The sequence below is a fragment of the Acinonyx jubatus genome, chromosome E4, assembly GCF_027475565.1.
Source record: "Acinonyx jubatus isolate Ajub_Pintada_27869175 chromosome E4, VMU_Ajub_asm_v1.0, whole genome shotgun sequence".
NCBI lineage: Eukaryota > Metazoa > Chordata > Mammalia > Carnivora > Felidae > Acinonyx > Acinonyx jubatus.
In genome coordinates, this window is record NC_069395.1 from 27,313,874 (window position 1) to 27,335,649 (window position 21,776).

Sequence of the window (21,776 nt, forward strand, 5' to 3'; positions counted from 1 at the left end):
CCCTAAAGGCCCCTGGCCCCACCCCGAAAGGCGGGGCCTGGCCGGCTCCCCCGAGGCCACGCCCCTGCCCCAGCACGTGACGAGAGCCGCTATGCTACTGCGCGCCATCTTGGCTTGGCCCGGAGAGCCCTTCTGAGGAGGTGGAGAATCAGGGTTTTACCCAACACCACTGAAGTGTCAGGGTCCAGCAGTCCCCTGCCTCCTTCCCAGGAGCACACGTCCTGCCCCTCCACTTGTACTCTGCCCTTATTCCTAATCCAACCACCAGCTCCCTAAATTGGCCTGTCCTGGCCTTTGAGTGGTTGCCAATGGTTTGTCACCTTTCACACCTGCTCTCATACCACTTTATTACTTTTCTTTTGGTTGCATCTATTTCCTAAGTGGGGAACCTTGAAATCCGAATACATTTCCGAATACAGTTGCGATACTTCAATGAACTGTATCGCTAGCCTGAATTCAGGCACCCGTCCGTGCTAACACTGTTACTAGAATATGAAATGTCTGTTACATACACATAGTATGAAGACAGTCTCCATGCCAGATTCCTGACTGACACGTTTTACTTAAATCTCTCTATTTTCCTGAATTGCTCCATACCCTGTCCCGTGTGGCTATTAATTGCATCTTTCCCATCTGGTTTGTGAAGTCTCATCACAGTGCCTACTCAATTCTTTAGGATACCCAGTGCGCACCGCTACAAGTGTGAAGAATTTTTATATACATGCAATGTGTACATATTTATAGATTTACACACAACATGTTCCGGATCTTCTGCAACTAATGCTGTATGTAGTTGAAATCAGAACGACACATAATACCGTTCTTTTTTTTTTTTTTCTTTCTCCCAGTATATTCACCAAGTGGCTTAGTTTCCTTAGATCTTTGGTGGAAGACAGGAAAATCTGAGTAATTCTGATTATGGGGGTGAGAAACACAGCTAAATTTGTGTAATTTTGTTTGTCTGACCCTGAGAGCAAGATCAAGAGATATACTTTTAAGAAGTGAAAATTACAAAGCAGTTTTTACAAAAGTAGTCCAGAAAGTTCCAACTCTTCTCCAGGTGGCTTGGGGTTCTTCGAAAGGAAATCCCTGGGACACTTCACACATCCTTTCACTAAAACATGAATCATCCTAGAAAAGGCAACTTGGCCAGTGCAGAAGGAAGGCTGAAACCATAACCAAGTGTTTGTCAATATCATGCTAAGAAAACAGCTGAGGAGGTATCTAATATTGTATCAATCATCACCACAAAGTTTAATGCCAAAACTTAAAAGTTGAGTCAGAAGACAATTATTAAGCCAAATTAGTTTCACTCCCCTTTTAAAGGTACCTCCTAAATGGGGTATACACGATCCATCAGAATAATTCCCTGCTGCTTCATGGCATCATTAGTCCAGGGAACCAGAGCTCTGTGCTTCTTCCCTTCTGCCTCAAAAAAGCAACTTTTGATTGTAGACCTATGCAAGGTGTTATTGTCCTTGGAGGGGGGCGGGGGTTGTTTATTTTTATCATTCACATACTCAAATTCTGATTTTCACTGACCCAGGCTCACTTTCCATGTGAACAGCTTTTAGTACCACCCTCGGTGTGGGGTAAGGTTTAGCTATTAGCAGCAGTCTTAAACAGATGCTTCCTAAGAATATTCTTTAAATAGTAGGGGTTAGGGAGGATAGTTAAGGAAAAAAACCACACGCTAATTTAACAGTTTGGTTTGTGGTAATAATTACCCCCATAAGATTTACATGGCTTGAGACTATTATCTGAATCTCATGGCACCATCCAGCTACTATCCAGCTCACACCAGCTAATTTGGGGGTCTGGGGAGGGAGGACAAGTAGCAAGGTTATCTTGTTAGGAAAGACAAAATAAAGCCAAAAATCCCACCCACGAACCTCTTCTCAGAGTACACCAGCTACAGCAAGTCCTCTAACAGGACATTAGCATTTCTGCAGGGATGTAAGGCCAGGCTCCTGTAGGCACACAGAATGATAGGCAGCATAGGGCAGGCCAGGGCAGAGGCAGATCATGAAGTGCTTATAGTTCAGGAGGCTGGTTTCAACACAGAATGCATTTTTGTTTAAATGACCTTCAGCATAATAAATGCCTAACAATTCAATGAAAATATCATTATTCTTCTGCCTTTCTTGGTCTGTTTTGCAATTTACTTAGAAACAAATATTCCAGGGGCGCCTGGGTGGCTCAGTCGGTTGAGCGTCCGACTTCGGCTCAGGTCACGATCTCACAGTCCGTGAGTTCGAGCCCCGCATCAGGCTCTGTGCTGACAGCTCAGAGCCTGGATCCTGCTTCGGATTCTGTGTCTCCCTCTCTCTCTGCCCCTTTCCCGCTCATGCTCTGTCTCTCTGTCTCTCAAAAATGAATAAACATTAAAAAATAATAATAATAAAAAAGAAAAGAAAAGAAAAGAAAAGAAAAGAAAAGAAAAGAAAAGAAAAGACAAGACAAGACATATTCCAAAGACTCTTTCATATATACCTTTTAGGCTGATTACAGATAAGGTATACCACAATCAAATTTTTACTTACCCTCTTACTTTCTTATCTATGTACAATCTGCCTCCTCCCTTTTGCCACCATCTACCAGAGGGAATGAAACGGAACTTTTTAACTGTGGGACAGCAAAAAGACCTGGGTCAGAATCCTCCACCATTTATTGGCTGCATGGCCTTGGGTAAGTCATGGATTCAGTTTTCTCAACCACAGAATGGGACCAGTATCACCTACCTTGCAGGATCATGAGAATTAAGTGTTATCGTGTAAAGTTCCTAGTATAGTACCAAGGGCACAAAGTCATCATCACCACCACTATCAAGCCTCGTGCAAAAATCCAAATTGGCAAAAAAATATTTATGCAAATATCCAAAAGTGATTTTTAAAGAAAGATACACAAGTCAATCTTCTAAGATTCTGAAAACCCTGTCACCTGCTTTATTTCTGGAGGAGAGTAAAGGTAGAAGAGAAAATATTCACTTGAATTTGAGGGGGAGCTTAATGGGAAGCAATAGTAGCAACAATTTTAGGCTTCTAAGGCTCCTCTCTGATCACAAGGGAAGGCTGAAATTTCCTTGTTTGGAGATTCAAGAGTTTAATTTTTCCCTAGAGCAAGATCTTCCATTTTTGCTGGGATAAAAGAATAAAGAACAACAAACTCAATAGCACCAAATGGGGTTTAACACAGAAAATGGGGCCAGGTTTCTCCTTTCAAATGCACATTTTTTACATTAAAATATGTTTATAAATCATAGTTGTTTTTCCTCTCGATTCAATCCTTCTCCTTCCCCTACCAGGAGCCCGGGGAACTGGAAGAGCACGTGCGTTACTGACCAGATATACAATCCGGACGCCCCTTCCAAACCGGAATCTGATTACTAATGGACTGGCCCAGCTCAGGGCTGCCCTCAGCGACGAGAAGCAGTAACTATGCTCTCAGGGAGAATGGGTACTGAGGATGCCACCAGTCAAAGAGTCGAACGCTGTGCACTGGGTCCAGGATGATTTGCACGCCCTGTTCGCTGCGCAGTTTCCGGCCGCCACGGACAGGAGAGTCCTGGAACACCAGTCTCACGCGATGATGCCGCATGTCCGTGCTCACATTGATAGTAAACTAGCAGAGAAAAAGCAAATTCAGTCCCCAAATCCAACAACCTTGTTTTCCTACGGCTTACTCTGAAAATAAGACAGTCTAGACAAAATTTACACTGGCTGGGCCACAAAATGAAATTTCTTCATATTTAAACTCTGCTAAAGAAAGCCTCTCAAATAGCTGAGTAAATCAGGATACACACACACAGACTACCACTGAAGTCAATTTTTAAAAACTGGGTGGGAGCTATACGAAATGACTTGAAGGCATCCTGATGAGATATTTTGAGCAAGTCAAACAAGATGCATGAAACATACATCTGATCACATGTTTGGTAAAATAAACCACACAATCTCTAAATATGTTTATGTATATGTTGGTCTGTACAGAACTGTAGGAGCATGAAGTACAGGGAATCTGAATATATAACTAGGTCATTAATGTGACTTAACCTTGAGGGAGGGGAGAGGTGCCTAACAACCAACACAGCATGTATGATATAATCTCAATTATACAAAATTATTTAAGAGAGTGGACGTATGCATGTACATAATAATGGACACAATAAAGAACAACTCCCAAAAAGTTAATAGTTATAGGACAGTCAACGTCTAGGTCACCTTTCCTTTCTCAATGTATTTATGTGTTAAGTTCTTTCCATGAAGTATGCATTATTTATTTTACCATTAAAAAAAGAATAAAACTATTTTCAGTGTGGAGGTTGGAACCCCACGCAGCTCTGAACATAAGCCTAAAGGACAGCGAAGATAAATCGCATGAACTCTCAAGTTCCCAATCCAGTCAAAATTTTTAAAAACTTGGAAAATAGGCCAGAGACATATTTGTTGTTTACTAATCTAATTCTTGGCTAAGGCTTGAATAGTCACCATCACACAGGGGACCGAGTGGTCACCCTACATTTTAGTATTCCATTTATGACACCACAAGCATGCCTCAAGGTCCTGACATACAGTGCTCATATATAAGCCTCCATATTATCCCTGAAAGGATGATGTTTCTCCAATATTAATGATAACTATACAAAGACACAAAAAAAAATGAGATAAGATATTCTCAGATATGATTAACTCCTCCATAAATCTGTTCCTAATATATAACTCTGCTTTCAGAATTTTTTTTAAAAAAAATTATTCTTCAAAGATTTCTTCCTCGATGATTAAATTTATAAATTTCTGTCCAGCCCTCCGTATAGTGAGAGTATGTAAAAGAGCTAAGAATGACACGTTGTCCCCACTTACCAGGGTAAATATCATTCCCATGACAATTGGAATAAAGATGAAGTTGAGGGTAGTGACCTGTAGTAGGCAGCAGTCCTGGTCTGGGTTGGTATGAACATCTTCGTACTGAATGGGAGGCTGCAACCCTCCCATACACTTGCTCTTTAATCTAGGGGACTGAACAGAACTGAGAATTACTCTCATAGCTTAGAGGAAATGTTCATGGCTCTAAGACTCCACCCGTGAAAGTCCTATGGCTCAACAAAAGGATGAGATCCCCCTTCTGTCACCTCCTCTCTTTATAGACATATTGGTTTCTATACAGATCAAGGAAAACCTGCCTTTTGAAAGAACAGGAAACACATTAGGATAAGCAATGTGGCAATGGGTATATGCTTCATTTAGGCGGGATTTCCGGCCTTCGGGCAAGAAATGGAAACTTATAGCTCTATCAGAAGCTCTCCAATGTTTGAAAGATCGCAAATTCCTTGTGACTTGTTGGACTCCAAAGAACGTCTGCTGCACAAATGGGACAGAAGCAGAGTGGCTGTCTAATTCCAGTCACCATAAATAAAAGAGTCGTGAGTCTCAGAACTAAAGGAAATCTCAGCATTCACCTTTCTGCAGTTAATTCCGGTCTCAGCTGGAACACTGCTGAGACTGCCCTGCAGCCCCTTCCCAGAAAGATCCCATGGTGGACCTTCTATCAACATCTAATGGGTATCACAGATTGAGGACCTCTTATTAACATCAAATGATTAGAGCCAAAATTCGTCCCTAAAACCACGTTTAAAAAAAAAAAAAAATCAAATGGAAAAATATTATTTACTTTCATTATAAACCTATCTGTAACTCACCTACCATCAAGTGCAGGATAACTAATCGCATTTATAATGCATCTCCTCATAAGATACTAAGTAGGGGAGACAGAAGGAAGAAATGAGCCTGCTGAGGACAAGAAGTAAAGACAAGCAAAGCAGACCCTCACAGAGGGCAAGATCTCAGGTACAGTCCAAGCAAAAGGCAGAGACAGAGTAGAATACTATCTCCTCTTCTTATACATAGCCTCTTGGCAGCCCCTTTCCTCAGGGCCTCCCCACATGGCCTCAGGTGTAACACCATACAAATCACTGTTGTTTGCAAATACATTTGCTTTGAAATACAAAAAGTGATAGGCAAACAACCCCAGTACATTGTTATAACAAGTTTTCCCCTTTTTCCCATGTTTAGAAAGTCTTCAACTATACAGAAAAGGTAATAAAAGAGTGCAATAAACTCCTGTATACCCTCTATCATTAGATATTCCATTTTCTCTCCTCCTACCTCTCTCTCATGTTATGTATACACACATATACAAATCACACGCACGTTGGGGGCAGAAGGGGCAAAGGCATCTGAAAGCAGCACTGATGCACCACCTTATTCAGCATGGATGAAGACACATATGACCAGAGTGTCACCGTCATACCTAAGAAATTAACAACAATTTCCTATCATCTCATATTCACAGCATCCTCAAATTTCTCGAATTGTCCCCATGTGTCTTTTATAGCTCTTTGTTCCCCGATTCAGTGCCCACTTTGCATTACACTATTGTACCATGGGGTCTCTTTCGTATAGGGTAATTCCTCCTTCCTTTTCTTCTCATGGCATTTCTGTAAGTTTTGATGTGTACTATTTGATTTTAATAAGGCAATTTTATGCCTAGTGAAATTTATTAGAACAGCATAGTGCCTGAAAAACAACAAGAAGATACGACTACATACCTGTTTTTTGAACTTAAAGTTGAATTCCCACATTGGTTCCTGTCTGTTCCCAACAATCTTTCTGCACCAGAAAAGTAAGCACTGTAAGAAAAAGAAAAATAAAGTAAACCAAAAATAAATAAATATAAGACACAAAAGGAAAAAAATCAAAATAAGGTCACAAAAAATAACCAGCAAAAACCTGTTTGACAGCTCTAAAGCCAGCCACAGTCCCAATGCTGAGATTTTACTTTGGCACAGATAGAGACCCCTCCCCGCCAATTTGACACTGGTGCAACATGAAAAGACACAGTCCCAGGGTTATTCAGTAAAGAGAAGAGGGACCAATATAAGTCAACCTCAGATGCTGTTGAGGTCAGCCCCCACTGTTCTCATCTTTAAAGACAGAAACATGGTCTCTAGAGACTGAGACATTCTCTGATTCAGCAAGCCACTCCTCTATATGAAAATATAAGGGCAGCCAGTAGCCACCAGGCAAGATGATAACAAAGCCATAAGGCAGGCAGAGATGGCCGGTCCTGTAACAGGAGCAAGCCACTCAGGACCTTCTGGGAGCAGACAGCCGATGTGAAAACTACAGAGCTGGGCTGAATTCAGTCTCAAGTAAGCCCCTCAGTGAAAGTCAGGCTACAGCTAGGGTTAACACAAGAAGTTAAGTACCTCCCAGGGGATAAGGGGTGGGTCGTCCGCCGTGCCAGCTGTCCTGCCCTTCAGACATGCCCTGTACGTCCTGCTGTTCCATCAAAAATAATGGGCTTGGCTTTAAGGGGCAGACACTTCTGCTGCCATCACAACGGCTCCAGTGTCCCATACAAGCTATGCTATTGAAAAGAGAGAGAGGGAGAATCAAATACGAAAAGCTGGAGTCCAGGAACGTGGGACAACTTCCTTTAGGCATGCTGCCAACTCCCTGAATGCCATGCGATTGTGGTTATACAAGTGGCAAGGCCATGCATGGGACACCTGCCACTGCAGGTCCCACATCCTCTTAAGAGATCTCTAACAACAAGGCACAAAAGAAGCAGCCAAGAGGCCTGGGCTTACTATCTGGAATAAGACCTTAGGTTTCACCACCTTGGCTTTTTATAATCTACTTTCAAAAAATTAATATAAGTGATAAGACTATGAAGCCAGAGGTATTTTCGATTTAGGCAGTAGCACTTGCATTGTGCACTGGAGCCGCTAGGATGTGTCAGGCATGAGGAGTTCGCCCAGTGCTGCTCTACTCCCAGCAAATGACTCACACCTGGCATGATGTGTAGTTTGGGATGATCCCCACCTCCTCATACTTGGTCTGATACTATCAAATGTTTCTGGGGGAGGCAAACTGCAAGTGTGAGATGATATACCGTCCACTCATATTACTAGCGGAAGCAGCTGCTGGGTGAAATTCTACTCGCCCCGCATTCTACTCTTGCCCTAAAGCCACCAGCGAGTGTGGTATTAAATTGAGCTCAGCCCATAACCCTGATCATCTCAGTTTGCAATCCTGGAAGGAACCTCGATAATCCTGAAACCAACAGTACCCTTTCAACCAACATGTAGCAGGCAGAATAGTATCACACTGGAGCTAAACTAGGCGAGAAGAATCAGAACACCGAAAGCGCAGAAACAAAATAGAAGAGAACGGAAAGTGCTATAGAACACCAGAGCTGGGGTAGGAACAGAGTGATAAAATTTACCCACAACTCATAAGAGACAGAATGTAGACAATGGTATTAGTTGAAGGAGAAACAGGCTGAGGCATCAACTTGCCTAAGTGATCGTGTCTGTTGTACTGGTCTAGCTCGGCAAAAGTGGGTTCGCTGGGTATTTCAATATGGCGAAAAGGAGAGAAAGGACCAAAGGCTAATAGACCTATTTACAAATCAGAAGAATGCCAGATACTTGAATACAATGTATGAATAAAAACTACTGGGGAAATCCCAAGATATAAGAAATAGCCTAGGACACAGCAAGAATTTGAGAGCTAAAATCTACAAGCGCGAGTACCTTATACTCTCTGAAATGACCTAGCCCAGAGCTTGGCAACAGTGGGCACTTAGCATATGCTAAAGTCTGTACCAAAACCTTTTAACGAGGTCAACAAGAAACAAGAAGCCTAGACATCAAGGTCACATTCAGAAAAGAAAATTACTAAGGTGTTCGTGTTATATCTTTGCATCGTGATTTAAAGCACCTTGTAAGAATTACAGTTTACATCTACCGTCTGAGTTGTGCTCTTCCTAACCCAAACCATCAAAACCAGCTAAAGTGATCCAATGTACAATGCGTGAGAATAAAGTAAAGAGAATAAAGAATATGCTAGAAGCACAAGAAAGCTTTAAGGTAAAGGTAAGAAAAGCCAGCCCAGCAGAGCAGGAATGTCTTAGAGAAGTGAAACCCTTGAGTCCTGAAAGCTTCCATTAGTCCCCTAGCAGCCTGGAACCTATAGCCCTAGCCCTCCCCATCAAGAAAGCTGGAGATAAGCCATATTAATAGGCCCACCATACAAGAGTCCACTAGTTAGGCACCAACAATAATTCTCACTTACTTTGGAATTCTTTAATGTGCTGGGAGTGCTTTCTGGAATGGCTGGATTCTTGGAGATTCGAGCAGCAAATGGCTCATACATATGGTACAGGGATCGGATCACACATGCCCGGAGACAGCGCAGCTTCTCCATGGACTCTGGTCGCAGGCGCAAAGGCAGAGAGGCATCCAGCGTGTAGTGCCTGAAACATGACACATTACTCCTACCAATATGTGACCTATCTCTCCTGCTCTGGGTCCCCTAGGATTCCTACTCTCCATATGAACCTAACTGTATGATTCTACTGGCCAGTAGTTAGCTTGTCCCCAGTGTTCTCCCATGCACACACGTGTACACACACCACCACCACCACCACCACCACTTCTTCATTTCTTAGCTATTTTTACTTCTTTGCTATGCAAAAACCAATTCACATATATCTTGTAATCCCACAGTCCACTCATGTGTTTCATGTCTCAACGAGTTCTCTACATACTTCCACCTCCACATCTCTCCCCATAACATCCTTACTGAGAGTTTATAATCTTCGTTACATTTCTGCATCTGGTAGCAAAAGCTAGCCGTCTTACTAATTATATCATTCACTTGCTCCTCACTCTCACCTCTACAACTATACACAGGGCAACATGAGTACAAAAACTCTACGATACTTCATGATAATTAGCAAACTAAGAAACAATGAACCCAGTTAGAAAGGTAAGCAGATAGACATCTGTAGCTTTTGAAAATTCTAGTTAAAATAAACTTATGAAGAAAAGTCAAAGACCACTCTTTGTGAGACCCGAAGAAAGACTTTTTGTTGAAAGTGGATACTGGATGGGGGAGGGGGCAACCATAGGGAAGACAATTACCTGGATGAATTAATAATACCAATTTTAAATTAAAGAGGGGCTCAAGGAGTCCAAAGCTAGGCTCACGCCCGGCATGGAGCAGAGAAAGTGAAAACAGTCACCAGCCAGGGAGTAGCTCCAAATCATAATCAGCAATGAAATCAGCTACAAAGACAACAGAGTGAGCTCTCTGTGGCCGCACCTTCGGTACAACCTGGTCCAAAAGGCAGCAGTGCAAGTGACAGTCCAGGCATTCTTACAAATCAGGGAAAAATTCACAATGTCCTCAGGACGGATATAGGAGGCCAGCAATAGCCAAATATCCATGGGATACTCTTCTCCTCCAGCCCCGTCCAGGTCTTCTGAAACAGAAAAGAGAATATAACCTTTGACCTTATATTACACACATACCTAAAGATCCCCAATCATTTCAATTCTCCCAGGGCTTGCACTGTTAAAAAAACAGTTTTAAACAGGTCCAAGAAAGCCTGTCAGGCTCATCATGTCCTGCTTATTCTAGCTGCTAGAAACTTTTGCTTCCTGTTGCCCAAGTGACTAGGTCATATTCTTAAAAGACTTTTATTTAACAACTATTCAAACACTATTTTGAAGTTTGCCAAAGTACTTCTGCATACATTATACCATTCCACTCCAATAATTCTTCAACAGAAATAAGGAAAATATTACTGTGCCCATTTTATTAGTAATAAGACACAACCTTGGCACTAGGTTAAGGTAAACAGAACCCAGGTTTTACTCCAAATTCTAGCTTTGCACCACGAACTCTGCCTCTGGGTGGCTCAGTCGGTTGAGAATCAGATTCTTGATCTCAGGGGTGCCTGAGTGGCTCAGTCGGTTGAGCATCCAACTTCGGCTCAGGTCATGATCTCACAGTTCCCAAGTTCAAGTCCCGCATCAGGCTCTGTGCTGACAGCCTAGAGCTTGTTTCGGATTTTGTCTCCCTCTCTCTCTGCCCCTCTCCTGCTCATGTCCTCTCTCTCATTCTCTCTCGTTCTCTCTCTCTCTCTCAAAAATAAACTTTAAAAAAATGTTATTAAAAAAAAAAAAAGATTCTTGATCTCAGCTCGGATCTTGATATCAGGGTAAGGAGTTCAGGCCTCATGTTGGGCTCCACACTAGGCATGAAGCCTACTTAAAAAAACAAAACAAAATATTCTGCCCTTGATTTCCCTCACAGTCCCCATCCACTAAACATTTTCTTCAATTCAGTCATTCTAAAAAAAAAAAACAAAAAACAAAAACTGATTTTAAAATGGTATGATGAAGCCTCAAAGTGCAAACTAAATAAAACAGCAGGTAAGTTACAGCATATCTTCATCACTCAACAAATGCCTGTAGACATGTTTCTTTCCTTCCAGTTCCTCGTTTCATTGCCAGTTTGACCTATGATCCTGGCCAGGAGCATTCAGTATTCAAAGATGCCCTGTGACAACGTATCCCCACCTCCTCCTCCTTCAGACCTCATCAGGGTTCATTCTCTTAACTCTGAGGTCCATCAGATGTCTCAAGTTCAAACAAAAACTCACACTCTATAAAGATATCTGCACCTGGACAAACCCTAACCCTAACCTGTAATTCAGACCTAGTCACACAACTATCCAAAAAGAACTTTTCTTCTTTCTCTTTCCTGGGCAAAAGGACCCTACACTACCTCCCCAAAGCTGCCTCTACTTTTTTAGCTAACAGCTTCCTGCAGCTATATGACTCAATCAGGTTGTTGCATTACATTCTTCGTTACACGGACCAACGCCTCCAAAACAACATCCTCTTCTCTGGTTGCAATTCTTCCTTATAATTTCTGGTAACCATTTAAGGTTAAGTGTGCCATGTTTGGGCCCCACCTTCTCCCACATTAAATCTCTCCCTGAAGAAGAATGAAAAGGACTATCAGACTTTCTCCCACTGAGTCCCATAAGGAGCTTTACAAAGCAGAGTGCTGTTTAAAAATGTTCATCTTTAGGGACAAAACTTGGTAACTACTCAAGAACTGTCAGTGTTTGAAACATCATTATTAAGAAATTTCAAGATGCAGGAAATGGAATCAGTAAAAGAAAGCCTCTTGGAGATAAGCCATGAAGGACATAAAGAACTTTGATAGATACAGCTTAAGAGAAAAGTATTCCAAGTGAAATAAACAGTAAACATAAAGCCCAGAGACCTAGAAAAACAAAACACATGTGACAGCAATATAGAGCCAAGCCTAACAAGATTCTGATACTATTAAGAAATTACTATTAACCTTTTTAGACAGGATTAATTTTGTTGTTGTTGTTAAAGAGTATTTGTCTTTTGGAGGGAACTACCAAAATATTTACAGATAATAACAGGATACCCGGAAATTGTTTCAGAATAATCCAGTGTGTGTGTTGAGGTGGGGGAGTACTGGTTGAAACAAAAATGGCCATAAGTTGATAAGTGTTAATGCTGGGTAACAGCTATATGGGACTCATTATACTATTTTCTCTTCTTCTGTATTTGTTTCATTAAAAAGAAGCTAAAAAGAGAAGGTAAAAAAAAAAAAAAAAAAAAAAGACCAGTCTGACTAGAATGAAGGAACCTAAGGAAAGTAAAGCAGAGAGAGCAGAGAACTAAAAGATGAATTATAGTTAAACCTGAAAGCCACAAATTATGTATCTGTATCCTGAATACACAAAGAATTCTCACAACTCAGTAATAAAAAGATAACCCAACTTAAAAATGAGCAAAGGATAGGGTGCCTGGGTGGCTGTTGGTTAAGCATCCACCTTCGGTTCAGGTCATGATCTCACGGTCTGTGAGTTCGAGCCCCACATCACGCTCTGTGATGACAGCTCAGAGCCTGGAGCCTGCTTCGGATTCTGTGTCTCCCTTTCTCTCTGCCTCACCCCCACTTGCGTTCTGTCTCTGTCTCTCAAAAATGAATACATGTTAAAAAAAAATTTTTTTTAAATGGGCAAAGGATTTGAGTAGACATTTCTCTAAAGAAGACATAGAAATGGGCAATAAGCACACATGAAAAGATGTTCAACATCATTAGCCATCAGAGAAACACAAATCTAAGCCATGACATACACCTGACATCCACTAAGATGGCTTTAATTTAAAAAGTCAGACAATAACAAGTGTTGGTGAGAATGTAGAGAAACTGGAAGTCTTTACATTACTGGTGGGAATATAAAATGGAAACTACAAAAAACACACTGGCAATTACTCAAAAAGTTAAACCAGAGTTACCATGTGATTCAGCACTTTCACTCCTACCCAACAGAAATGAAAATATACGTCCGTACAAAAACTTGTACAAGAGCATTCACAGCAGCATTATTCAAAATAGCCAATAGGGGCACCTGGGTGGCTCAGTTGGTTAAGCATCCGCGACTTCAGCTCAGGTCATGATCTTGCATCCCATGGGTTCAAGCCCCGCATCAGGCTCTGTGCTAACAGCTCAAAGCCTGGAGCCTGCCTCAGGTTCTGTGTTTCCCTCTCTCTCTACCCCTACCCTGCTCACACTCTGTGTGTGTCTCTCTCAAAAATAAACACTAAAAAAAAAAAAAAAAAAAAAAAAACTTTTTTAATGTTTTTTTAAAAAATAGCCAAATAAACTGAAGTACTGTTATATCCTACAAAATGGATGAACTTGAAAACATGCTAAATGAAAACAGCTAGACACAAAAGACCACATATTGTATGATTCCATTTATATGAAATGTCCAGAACAGGCAAATCTATAGAGACAGAAGGTAAATCAGTGGTTGGGGGTAGGCTAGGGGGACCAGGAGGATTAGGAGGAAATGAGGAATAATGCTAAGAGGTTTGGGGTGATAGAAATGTTCTCAACTCAGATCATGTTCATGGTTGCACAACTCTGTAAACATACTAAAGCCATTGAATTGTACACATTAAAGGAGCGAATTTTGTGTCAGTAAAGAGATTTTAAAAGTCTGTAAGCTGTTCTCTGGAGTGTGCCCAGAAACAAAGCAAAGCAAGATAAACCTCTAAAAGCATGGTGATGATGAGTAGGGATTTCAAGCAAAAAATTAAGGAACAAAGAAATGTGAAGAATGTCAGTATTAACTTTGGCCTTCTGGAAAACAGTGGTATCACTGACAATAACTGGCATAATTGCAAAGCGATGTCAGTCCACCAATTATTGATTGTTCCAATATATTTTAATAAATACAAATATCTGTTATCTGACTCTCAAGTACAGATCAAAGTTCTGGCACATCTGACACCAAAAATACACATATCATTTATACATTAGCTTCCCCTAACTCTAGCTGATCACTGGAACCACTTTAGCTTTAAGAATAGCTATTCTGGGTGCTACCCCAGGAAAGTCTGATTCATGAAGTCTAGAGCAAACCACCGCACGACAGTCTGGCACATTATATACTGTTAGTTTATTTTTCTTTGTTTCATTTGTGTGAGTTTTATTGGCACTAAAGTATAAAATCACATAATTTTCTATTTCCCACAGTATCTATTAGACATAAGCAGACATTAACAACTGCAGAGCACTTAAAAGTCCGTAGTAATATCTAACCTCAGCTGAAATGAAACTGGTTATATACAATCCACATATTTAGGAAAACGTTTTTGGTCACATCTTTGCTTCCTCACCTGTTCAGAAATCCCGAAATGCAAAGGCTTTTTGTGTTCACGTCACCATATGGGTTTTTACCTACCAATGACATGTTCTCAATGAATGGCTAGTACAGTCGAATTTACAACTCCAGAAACCTACTGACTCTTACCAATCTCCTTTCCTCTCAAATGTAGACAAAAGTAGAAAGCGCTAGTATATTAAACCTGTCCCACTACTAAGATCCAAACCCTGGTTCTCCACTGGCTTCACCTCTTGTGCTACTGAGAAAGCGAACAGCTTCAAGTGATCATGACAGACAGGACTAAACCAAAAGCGAACAAGCCCTATACCTTTGTGCCTCTTGCTCTTTTTTTTTCTGGAGACGGTTCTCTCATGGATGCTCTCCTCCTGAGCATCCATCTCATCACTGCTGTCAATGATGTCACAGGGCTCACCAACCCCAGAAAGAGCTTCCACTGCAGGAACCTGGGAGGCTTCCAAGCCACAAAGAGATTTTACTAGAAGAAAATAAGGGGAGAATGAGATGGCAGAGTCCCATCCAGAAATACAAATGACACGACTTAGGCAGGATATCAGCATCCAAGAGGAAAAGAAAAAGGGGGGAGGGGGAGCAATAGTGTGAGAGAGCCTGCTGAAGAAAGCCGAGAACCAAAAAGAAAGAAATTTTAGCATTTAAATACAAAAAAACTGGAAAGCAAATCTGACTCCAAAGTTGCAGAGATTGACTCCTTAAAAGTGTCAACTTCAGACCTGAAGAAAAAGGGAGTGCATTATTATTCTTCCACTATAAACCCTGTAGGATAAAAAACAAAAGGTTAATGCTATTCTCGTTTGCATAAATTCTGAGAAGCAATGAGAGAAAATGAATCCAATTTAACCCTGTTCCTAAGCTAGAGTCAGTGGGTGCCGTAAAAGCACAAGTCGCAGGGACCTGTGAGTTAAAGGCTTGTAAGAGAAGCATGAGAAAAGGAAAAGCACACCTCAAGGTTATCACACAAAGAAGCAAACTGCAGAATAACTGAGAGTACATATGAACCACAGGAAAAAGACGAATAACCAAGAAGGAGGCAGTGAAAATTACAGAAAAGTACACAAAGATATATATATATTTTTTTTTGGATGCAAAAACAGAAATAAAATATTTCTGCTACAGAAACTGCTACTGCTCTTGGCTAATCCTCCCTTTCCCCTCCTCCGAATACATAAATGACTACTCAGGACGGCAAACACGTTTATGGGAAGATGCCCAAAGGATTCCAAGAAAAACACTGAGGCAGGATCCCAGGAAAATGAAACACCTAGTTCTGTCTTCACGGCCTGAGTCTGAAAAGACTTGTCGGCAGCCTACCTTCCTGCTGAACAGCATTGGCGACGGCTTTCTTGACCCGTCCAGACCTCACGACCGCCGGATCCGAGTTGGCATAATCCGCCACGGTCACTGAAATACAGCATCAACCCTCAAAGGAGGAGGCCTTCTCTCGTCAGCGTCCTCCCCGCCTAGACCTCCTGCTCACTGCAGGTCCCCGGCCCCAGCCGCTCTCCCATTACAGGCAAGCGAGCGCTCGCCCCGGCGCCGTCCAGCCCCCCTCCCTGCCGCCAGCAATGAGCCTTTCAACGCCCCCACCCCCTCGCCCACCTCGTCCAGAGCAGGCGTCGTGGGCCCGGAACTTGAGGCGCTTCCCTCTCTTGGGCATGGCGACCGTATCGGGGCGAGGCCGGCCTAGCGGGCCGGGACCCCGGGCCATGCCTCGGGCCGGAGAGCCGGCTCCGGGAGCCGCGAGCCAGCTCCGCCCGGCTCAGCGGCCATCCCGCACCGGAGTCCGCCGCTCTCGCGAGGACTTAGGCCAGGGCTCCGCGTCGCGTTGGCGGTCGACGCCCCATTCGGAAACCAATCACCGCCTGGTCTGCGGAGTACGTCATCATCCAGCGCCCACGGATCACCTGCGTCTGGGTTCCGTACGGAATCGACCTGAGTCTGGGTTGCCGTTGTTCTGGGCTGTGTGGGATTTCGCCGCACCTCTTGAGAGGTAATTGGTGTCGCAGACCTGGAACCCACCCCGGCGTGGACTAGAACTGCGTTTACACCCTGGTATCAACGATTTTTCTGCTACCGCCTGTGTCCACACTCCAGGCTCACTTCAGACCCACATATCCGTACGAGGTCAGCTTTGTGCTTGCTAGTCCAACCTGGGTCTCTAAGAGTCTTCGCTCTGATTGCTTATCCAAAAGTTATAAAGTTCTGAACTCTCAAAATGGAGAAGGAGGTTCTTAAAAGTTTTTCAACGTACCACCGTCCCCCAAACAAAATACGAGAAGGATCGATGAGGAGAGAAAATTGTCTTTGTATTGATAGAGAAAAAAGGTTACAGCAGGACCCTGGACTAAGTGCTAGTACGAATAAGAAGTTAGTGTTCTGAGTTATGTTCTTTGTCCTTCTGACTTCCTTGCAGCTCCCAAAAGATGCTGGTACTGGTCTTGACATCCAAACTGCAGGACCCACTAGCGAATGCCACCCTAAGGTATTGAGGAGACTCCGGTTTTTAATGTGATTACGTAATACATAAAAGTTCATTAGGAGCAAACCACTGGCCTTTTATTAACATTGTGCTAATAGGCTTGAATCAATTAGAAGTTATAATTGAAGCTGAATATACTTGATTATAATTGAGCTATTCAAATTTAATTTATCTAAAGTATAACATAAAACAAGGGTCTAATAGACTGTTACGTAAAAGAATTGTTCCAAATTTTTACATGTGTACACAATTCATGTTTGTCGTCAAGTTCAAAATGCAGCCAGCAGAGTGTAATCAATAAAAAAAATTAACAAGACCAATGTTCATGTTGATTTCTAATGATGTGGCACTTTGTTGAAAACACTCGGGCATTGGGATTCTGGAGGAAATCAAAGGTGCAAAAAAATAAGGTTTTAACTGAGATGTTCTCATTTTCAACAGTATGATTACTCCTCTAATGCTTTGGAATGAAAGAAGTCTAATCCTGAAACTTTATTTCATCTTTTGAAATTTCAAGAGTAGAAGTAAGGCCACTCAGACTGTTAAGCCCTATGGCCACTTTAGTGGAACAAAACACCTATAGATCTTTTATTCCACTTTCTATTAAAAAGCAACAATTTTTAATTAATGGCAGTCTTAGCTTCCAGATCCAAAGACACAGGTTCTCTCTAGAAAGACAAGTTGCAAAAGTTACTAAAAGAGTTGTATCTAAATGCAAGCAGCATGTAGCTATTAACCTGGTATTAAGAAGGAAGGAGAATATTGTCCTAAAATCTTTGTTCTCACCAAAGTGGAAGTTCTAGGTTATATCTATCCTACTTTTTTGGTATTAAATCATCCTTTATTTTAAGCTAATAGTAAATGATAGTGGTGGTGGTTTGTTTTGTTTTGTTTTGAGGTCCTTTCTTGTCAAAACTTAAATGTGGCAAATCTATGCTGTTTATCAGAATCTTTAAAATTTTAATAGCATGTGAAACCCTAAAGCCTAGTAACCATTGCTTTGGAGACATTGGAAAATTATTCCTTCTAATTTGAAGAAATACATAACAGTAAAATTTTCTGTTGGAGACAGTATAAAGCAAAAGAGAAAAGTAATAAAGAGTATGGATTCTGAAGTCAGACTTACCTGGGTTCAAAAAAATATCTCTGCCACTTATTATCCACGTGACCTTGGAAAAGTTATTTAATCTCCCTGGACTTCAGTTTCCTGTCTATGAAGATAATGATAATACCTGCTTCATAGGGTTATTGAAATAGTAAAATTAATTCATGGAAAGTATTTAATGCACAATGGAATATTACTCAGCCATCAAAAAGAATGAAATCTTGCCATTTGCAATGATGTGGATGGAGCTAGAGTGTATTATGCTAAGTGAAATAAGTCAGAAAAAGATAACATACCATATGATTTCACTCATATGTGGAATTTAAGAAACAAAACTGATAAAGGAGAAGGGAAGGGAAAATAAAATAAGATAGAAAGAGAGAGGGAGGCAAACCATAAGAGGCTCTTAACTAGAGAGAACGAACTGAGGGTTGCTGGATTGGCTAGATGGGTGATGGGCATTAAGGAGGGCACTTGTTATAATGAGCGCTGGGTGTTGTACGTAAGTGATGAATCACTGAATTCTACTCCTGAAACTAATATTGCACTGTATATTAACTAACTTGAATTTAAAGAAAATTTTGGAAAAAATAATAAATAATACATAGTAATCACTCAGTAAATGTCAGCTACTATTATGGTGATGATAGTTAAAATTGTGGTGGTGGTGGTTATTTAAAGGGACCTAAGATGACTAAGGTCCTTTTTGCTTCTGCATGAGGAGAGAAAACATGGGGAAATTGAACCAAGGCATACATTCTAGTTGATTGAATAGACTAGCTGATGTTTACTGAGTACTTACCACGCAGTGACAAGTGCCAGAATTCAGACTGAGGACTGTCTTCAAAGCTCATATGTAAAACCACTGCACTATACTACCTCTAAAATGAAGAAAATCATATGAAAACTTTGGCTTTGAATAATATTAATAGCCTAAACAGACGTGGAGTCAAACTGTGGCTAAAAGAGGGAAAATCTATAAGAGAGAAAACAAACCAAAAGGTACTTAATGAATTTCTATCATGTGCCCAAGCTGTAGACAAGGTGTGTGAAGAACCTGATTCAAAGTAAGATTCAGTAGCACTGAAAAAAGTACATTAATTAAATCTGGAGAAAAGTGCCTGTGACTAACTTTTTATATGCCTTATTTAAAATATAGTGTACGGTAGGGGCCCCTACCTGACTCAATATCAGCTCAAGTCATGATCTCACAGTTCCTGAGTTCAAACCCTAAGTTGGGCTCTGTGCTGACAGTGCGGAGCCTGCTTGTGATCCTCTCTCTCCCTCTCTTTCTGTCTCTCTCTCTCTCTCTCTCAAAATAAATAAACATTTAAAAATAAAATAAGTGTATGGTAAAAATAGTTATGTTAAGATGGAGTCTCAGTTAAAAATAATAATATATAGAGTAGCTTAGTAAGGGGGAGCTCAGTTTCTAGAAGCAGATATCTGGGTTTAAATTCCTTTTCCTCCACTTAATAGCTACCTGACTTGGAGGTGAAGAAAAACACTTTTCTTCTGCCATCTTATATTCTGTGGCTGGAGTCTTGCAAATTAAACTGACAAAAGACAAATGAACAGGAGGGGGAAAAACACTTTATTTCCATGTGCCTCATGCACACACGTGGGAGACGTCAGTGATAACTCAAAGAAGATAGGATTTCCTATCTGTATACCACCTTACTAGGTAAAGGAGAGGAGGAGAAAGGCACTTACAGGAAAACAAATGACTTTTTGGAAAGAAATTATTTTCAGGAGAACAAACAGGAAATTAAAAGTTTGTGATAAAGCTTCTCTATCTTGGTATGAGTGGTGTTTTCATCTTCTTCAGGGCCATAACATTTCCCTAAATAAGGGATTTGAGGTAGATTTTATTCTCATTCTTCCTCCTGGGAGTAGATCTGCCCTCGGGGAGAATTTATGGTAGTCTTATTTCCCAGAAGTTGTTACTTTTAGTCAGAAAATGAAAGCTCTAAGAAGCCTTTTTTTTTTTTTTTTTTTTTTTTTGCATCTGTTGAATCTCAGATGCTCTCAGCTTAAAGTAATCTTTATGCCAAAGTGGCATATCTGGGGGTGCCATATTCTGATCCCCTCAACCTTGAGCAAATTACTTAAAGTTTTAGTGGAACATGGTCACACCTGTTAGTTTATGTATTATCTGTGGTTACTTTCCCTCAAAACTAAAATAGTTACTGTTTACAGCAAGTTTGTCAATTCCTAGTTTAGAATGAAGTTGCTGGGCAGCCTACACCACATGGGGGCAATAGAGCTTCATTACAGGATCACCATTTTACGGACAACAAAACTCGAAAATTGATTCTGCTAAACTAAACATATCAGCAATTGTAGAAATGAATATATTTTTCCTATCTATAAGCTCCTTTCTCCAAGGTTCCAATCACGCACGAGTCTTTTCTGTCTTGAAAACATCTAAGCCGGGGTACCCAGCTGGCTTAGCCAGTACAATGTATGAGTCTTGATCTCCGGGTTTTGAGTTTGAGCCCCATGTTGGGTGTGGGGATTACTTAAAAATAGGATGTTTTTCAAAAACATATATGCCAAACACATATCCCCATATCCCTCCCAATAGAGCTTTTACCCATGGCCTTTCTTTCTTCACCTACTCATTTCTGGTGTCTTTGAACTCTGGCTTCAAAACTCATTTGTTTATTGAAAGGTTGCTCTCTAGGGTCACCAATGACCTCCTAAATGCATTTTCTGAATTCTCACTCTAGTATTTCTATTGAGATCCTATCCTCCTTGAAACCCTCTATTCCATGGCACGTCACATACTTAGTTCTCTCGCTATCTGGCCGCTCTCAATGAAAAAGCTGTTTGTTCTTCTCCTTTAACCAGTATTCTCTTAATATGCTCTGTTTAGGATGGGTATCAGTCCAAGTAGGTGCACTGATTTGCTTTTGTAAATTGTTACTAGCCCTACAAAGTTTGGGAATCAGGTTGTTAACTGACAAGGGGCAGCCATGGTTTAGTTTGAAATGGGACCAGATAAGAAGGAAATGGTATTAATTGAAGAGGTTTGATCAACCATCATGTCCAAAGGGCAGACCATAATAAGTTAGGGGGTAGAGCTTCCTTAGCCTCATAAGCCCACGCTTCGTGACTCAGTCAGCTTTGAGGGCTAGGCTCAAGTCTAACCTTAGAGACCTTTATCCTGTATCCTCTGTTAGGGGACACCTGTTCTGTTCCTTTCTTCTGGATAACATAGGAGCTCTGTGTTATGCAAAAAAAGAAGAGAAGAAGGAGAAGGAGAAGAAGAAAAGAAGAGCACCTGGGCACCTGGGTACGCAGTTGTTCTACCTCTCAGTGAATGCTAACATAAACTGAGCTACATGAAATGGCTTTGAGGACCAAGTCTTAGCCACATGGGACGAGTTGACAGCTCCCACTGTGCATGTGAAAGAACTTTGAAATGCTGGCCACATTTCCCCCTAGACCCTCAGACTCTGGCTCAAACTGACAACCATATTATTACCTAAAACACCTAAACCTTCTACTTTACCTCACTCATCAGCTTACATACTGTGCAAATCAAAAACAGCCTCCCTATCCTGACTTGTTATC

The 21,776-nt window shown here is 41.3% G+C and overlaps 2 protein-coding genes and 1 long non-coding RNA gene across 8 annotated transcripts in view; 2 read left to right on the top strand and 1 right to left on the bottom strand.

The window, feature by feature from the left end:
* The first annotated feature begins 70 nt into the window (after positions 1-70).
* On the top strand, positions 71-3,165 carry LOC128313077 (uncharacterized). Its single transcript, XR_008293243.1, has 3 exons — positions 71-140; positions 849-924; positions 2,602-3,165. It is a non-coding gene; the product is annotated as an uncharacterized LOC128313077 (long non-coding RNA).
* On the bottom strand, positions 2,915-16,434 carry TMEM183A (transmembrane protein 183A). 6 transcript variants are annotated; one of them, XM_053209498.1, is made up of 8 exons: positions 16,213-16,434; positions 15,925-16,014; positions 14,906-15,073; positions 10,170-10,326; positions 9,138-9,318; positions 6,605-6,685; positions 4,860-5,007; positions 2,915-3,621 (listed from the first exon to the last, which is right to left on the bottom strand). In XM_053209498.1, the coding sequence occupies exons 1-8, from the start codon at positions 16,319-16,321 to the stop codon at positions 3,476-3,478; spliced, it is 1,080 nt and encodes a 359-aa protein (XP_053065473.1). In that variant the 5' UTR covers positions 16,322-16,434; the 3' UTR covers positions 2,915-3,475. The 6 variants fall into 6 exon arrangements, with proteins under 6 accessions (XP_053065473.1, XP_053065472.1, XP_026930544.1 ...); XM_053209497.1 differs by having other exon boundaries at positions 10,170-10,329; positions 16,213-16,433; XM_027074743.2 differs by having other exon boundaries at positions 4,860-5,015; positions 16,213-16,431.
* Positions 16,435-16,496: 62 nt separating this feature from the next.
* Positions 16,497-21,776, top strand: part of LOC106972135 (alpha-1,3-mannosyl-glycoprotein 4-beta-N-acetylglucosaminyltransferase-like protein MGAT4E) — a 32,001-nt gene continuing 26,721 nt past the window's right edge. Inside the window, 1 exon segment of the mRNA XM_053209496.1 lies at positions 16,497-17,095. Within this exon segment, the coding sequence (XP_053065471.1) occupies positions 17,037-17,095 (59 nt within the window). The 5' untranslated portion in view covers positions 16,497-17,036.

Bases quoted from the DNA above. Each gene is read 5' to 3' on its own strand.
- TMEM183A (XM_027074742.2), bottom strand. From the start codon at position 16,321: ATGGCCCGGGGTCCCGGCCCGCTAGGCCGGCCTCGCCCCGATACGGTC. The intron at 16,015-16,212 runs GTGGGCGAGGGG...GCTGTATTTCAG, and splicing joins CGACGCCTGCTCTGGACGAG to TGACCGTGGCGGATTATGCC. The intron at 5,016-6,604 runs GTATGTAGTCGT...AGTTCTGTTCAG, and splicing joins ACTTTAAGTTCAAAAAACAG to TCCCCTAGATTAAAGAGCAA.